The sequence below is a fragment of the Neofelis nebulosa genome, chromosome 12 (genome assembly GCF_028018385.1).
Source record: "Neofelis nebulosa isolate mNeoNeb1 chromosome 12, mNeoNeb1.pri, whole genome shotgun sequence".
Taxonomy (NCBI): Eukaryota; Metazoa; Chordata; class Mammalia; order Carnivora; family Felidae; genus Neofelis; species Neofelis nebulosa.
In genome coordinates, this window is record NC_080793.1 from 66,851,977 (window position 1) to 66,856,207 (window position 4,231).

Consider the following 4,231-nt stretch of genomic DNA (forward strand, 5'->3'; position numbering starts at 1 on the left):
GGAAGAAGGGGAGGTCGCAGGGCAGTGTCCCGCACATCCCACATCCTCAGCCTTCCTCCTTCCACAGCTCTGTGGAAATACTCGGGAGGATAAATTCAATGTTTTTACTTCACCGGGGTGGCTTTTACATCTCAGAAAAAAGGAGGTTGGCTTTTCATACAGCTTGGCCTGATCAGATACTCATTTCTTTTCCCTTCCCAGGTTTTTGAAACATGCATCCTTTACTCTTCCTGGCTGCCCTTTGCTTGGGGGTAGCCTCAGCTGCTCCACAGCTCTATCAGAACTTAGATGCACGATGGTGCCAGTGGAAGGCAACACATGGGAAACTCTATGGCATGGTTGGTAACATCTAAACTGCCCAGTGAAACTTGCAGAGAATGTTCCACACTGGTGGGAGTTCATAACACAGAGTAGCTTGAGTCTGCTCTTACCAGCTCTTACCAAGGCAGTAAGCAGGGCACCTTGACTGTACACAACGTGGGCATATGTCCTGCTATGTGGTTGCTGGAGAACAGCTCACAGAAGCATCAGGCCATCCCTGGCTGTGGTTTCTCCTCCTTGCTGGGAGCACATCCACTTGGTGCAGGTGATTTGCTTTCAAATAGAAATCAAGATGATAAGATACTTGTTTCTCTGCAGGATGAAGTATGGAGGAGAGCAGTGTGGGAGAGGAATATGAAAATGATTGAACAGCACAATCGGGAACACAGTCAAGGGAAACACACCTTCACAATGGCAATGAATGCCTTTGGTGACATGGTGAGTGTGGCATGGATTGCTGAATGTTATGTGTGTCCTCCTCACAATATTATTTATTTATTTATTTATTTATTTATTTATTTATATATTTGTTTATTTTTTGTTTTTTTTATTTTCCTCACAGCACTTAAAAAAAAAATCTCACGCTTGTCAACATTCTATTTCCTTTTCCTTGAAGACCAATGAAGAATTCAGGCAGGTGATGAATGGCCTTAAAATCCAGAAGCGCAAGAAGTGGAAAGTGTTCCATGCACCTTTCTTTGTTGAGATCCCCTCATCTGTGGACTGGAGAGAGAAAGGCTATGTAACTCCTGTGAAGGATCAGGTGTGACAATATTCAGCAGGTCCCTCTCAAGAATAGAAGACAGGGGCACCTGGATGGCTTGGTTGGTCAAGTGTCCAACTTCGACTGAGATCATGATCTCGTGGTTTGTGAGTTTGAGGCCCACAATGGGGCTGACAGATCAGAGCCTGGAGCTTGCTTCAGATTCTATATCTCCCTCTCTGTCTACCCCTCCCCTGCTTGTACTCTGTCTCTCTCTCTGTCTCTCTCAAAAATTAAATACAACATTAAAAAAAAAAAGAATAGAAAACAAAAAGAATTAGTGTCCTTGCTATGGATGTTGAGGAAGAATATGCAGTTTGTTGTTTTAGGAAGTTTTAGATCTATGGGCTGTTGTCAAACTCTTACTATTTATTTTGTAGACTAAGAGCTTTTCAATTTTGTTTTCAGGGTTATTGTCTTTGTTGTTGGGCTTTTAGTGCAACTGGTGCCCTTGAAGGACAGATGTTCCGGAAAACTGGCAGACTTGTTTCACTGAGTGAGCAGAACCTGGTGGACTGCTCTCAGACTGAAGGCAATGAGGGTTGCAATGGTGGCCTAATGAATAATGCCTTCCAGTATGTTAAGGACAACGGAGGCCTGGACTCAGAGGAATCCTATCCATATCATGCACAGGTAAAGAGAGCTTCTTGTCTTGTTATCCAAGTTGAACAGGTTCAAAGACAACAGCTACCATATTTATAGTCACATTTTAGATTGTAGACTTTGTATCTGCAGACTGTCAGAACTGTCATTAAAATTTATTAATCTGGCATAGTTCTCTGCCTTGATGGTTACCATATAGTTGTTCCTACTTCTATGTTATGTGGAGGTAAGTACAGTATACCATTCTGTATACTGGTATGGATTTCTCCAGATTGAAAAATTTCTTATGGACAAGGAGACCGAGAGTGTGTCATTGAATATACACCTGCTGATTTTTCAATTTCAAAACAACCAATAAATAGCATTTCAGCTCCTGGGGTGAATTATAACAAATTTGTCTTGAATTCAGTAAGTTTGAAACTGTTTTGAACTCATGTTCCCCAGGAGGTGGATGGTAGTAATCAAGTCTCTTCCCCTTTACCTTTGAAAGGGAGACTCCTGCAAATACAGGCCTGAGAACTCTGTTGCCAATGTCACTGACTACTGGGACGTCCCTAGTAAGGAGAATGAACTTATGATCACATTGGCAGCTGTGGGGCCCATCTCTGCTGCTATAGATGCAAGCCTGGATACCTTCCGCTTCTATAAAGAAGGTAAGCATTTGTTCATATGGAAATTTAGGTAGAAAAATGGTACCATGACGTACCATATAATTGACTAGTCGGTATTTAGAATACAATGTAGAATTTTTTTTTAAATTTTTTTTTCCAACGTTTTTTATTTATTTTTGGGATAGAGAGAGACAGAGCATGAACGGGGGAGGGGCAGAGAGAGAGGGAGACACAGAATCGGAAACAGGTTCCAGGCTCCGAGCCATCAGCCCAGAGCCTGACGCGGGGCTCGAACTCACAGACCGCGAGATCGTGACCTGGCTGAAGTCGGACGCTTAACTGACTGCGCCACCCAGGCGCCCCTACAATGTAGAATTTTGAGTGTGTTGATTAACATGGTTGTTCATTCTGTACATGTAGTATTTGTGCCTGTTGTTTCTGTGTGACATTACTTGAATCATATCTTCATGATTTTAAGCTTGTCATAAATATATTTAAATGGCTACAGAATTTGATTTGGTATAGCTCAATTTACATTTTTTTAGTTACCAGACCTTTCGAAATTTCTAAGGAATTGTATTAATATAATTGAAACTAGAAAAAAAAAAAAAACCTCTTGGCTCAAATAATTTTGTATTTTGTGCTGTATCCCCAGGCTGACATCCTAAAAGTAGAATGACAAGGCATCAATAAGCGGTCATTTATGCTTCTTGGCAAGTTATTTGGAAAAGAGTTTGTGCCAACTTGTATTTCTGGTGGCATTAGATGAGGGCCTAAATCTCTAGCATATTAAAAAATCTTGTTTTTAAAATCTCTCTGGATTTATGTTATTTCAATATTTAATGTAATTTATGTAATATGTAATTTAAATATTCATTAAATATTTAATGAAGTTTGATATGCCTACCAGCATGGTTGATAAGCCACATGTCACCCCAGCATTGAATTTTACTTTTCCAGGCATTTATTATGATCCAAGCTGTAGCAGTGAAGACGTGGATCACAGTGTTCTGGTGGTTGGCTATGGTGCTGATGGAACAGAGACAGAGAACAAAAAATACTGGATTATCAAAAACAGGTATAAAAAGCCAAAAATACTTATCTTTGAAATTGAAAAGGGAATCCTTTTTGGAATTAGTGTCTGGATGCAGGTCCTCAAACCCTTGAGCACACTGCTGAAGTCGCAGAATTCTTTACCCCACACGGGGGGAACACAGACATATTCATTGGCTGATACTAATAAGGTACTGTCTCAAGTTTGCTAAGGTCCTTGCTATAGTTTTGGTACCACTGCATTTCTAAACTTGAAAATTTTCTTATTTCTGAAATACATCTTGCCCTGAGAGTTCCTTTTTCCTGTCTCTCATTTTGCAGTTTCGTGAAAGGTTGGGGGAATAGCTTTCTGTGCAGGTTTGGAACGTAAACCATGAACAAGAACAGCCTCTCCTGATACTTTCTGAATCTGTCTTGGCCTCTGGTGCACTGCTCAGTATCAAGTCCCACTGTTAATAAAGACAAATGTATTTGATTTATTTGAATAAAATGGCAAATGCTGTCTTCTTTCAGCTGGGGTACTGACTGGGGCATGGATGGCTACATAAAGATGGCCAAAGACCGGGACAACCATTGTGGAATTGCCTCTTTGGCCAGCTTTCCTACCGTGTGATATGATGGTGGGAAGAAGACCTTGATTGGCAACAAAACATCCAGAAAATGAATTTTAAAGCTGACCACACTTTATTATGTGGGATAAAACACTTGAACCTTTGAGGATACAAGTTGTGATTTGATTCTGTGGTATTTTATACTAGTAAAATGTTACTACTTTGCTTATTACTGCTGTAAACAGCTTTGTATGATTGACTCATCTAATATGTTGAAATTTTATTGTTTTAAAAGGATGTATGAAGTTTTACCTTTTAAAATAAAAAAA

The 4,231-nt window shown here is 40.1% G+C and overlaps 1 protein-coding gene across 4 annotated transcripts; it reads left to right on the plus strand.

The window, feature by feature from the left end:
* The first annotated feature begins 201 nt into the window (after positions 1-201).
* On the plus strand, positions 202-4,231 carry LOC131490890 (procathepsin L). 4 transcript variants are annotated; one of them, XM_058693321.1, is made up of 8 exons: positions 202-338; positions 377-379; positions 640-759; positions 938-1,084; positions 1,493-1,717; positions 2,178-2,340; positions 3,259-3,376; positions 3,865-4,231. In XM_058693321.1, the coding sequence occupies exons 1-8, from the start codon at positions 213-215 to the stop codon at positions 3,962-3,964; spliced, it is 1,002 nt and encodes a 333-aa protein (XP_058549304.1). In that variant the 5' UTR covers positions 202-212; the 3' UTR covers positions 3,965-4,231. The 4 variants fall into 4 exon arrangements, with proteins under 4 accessions (XP_058549304.1, XP_058549305.1, XP_058549302.1 ...); XM_058693322.1 differs by lacking the exon at positions 3,259-3,376; XM_058693319.1 differs by lacking the exon at positions 377-379.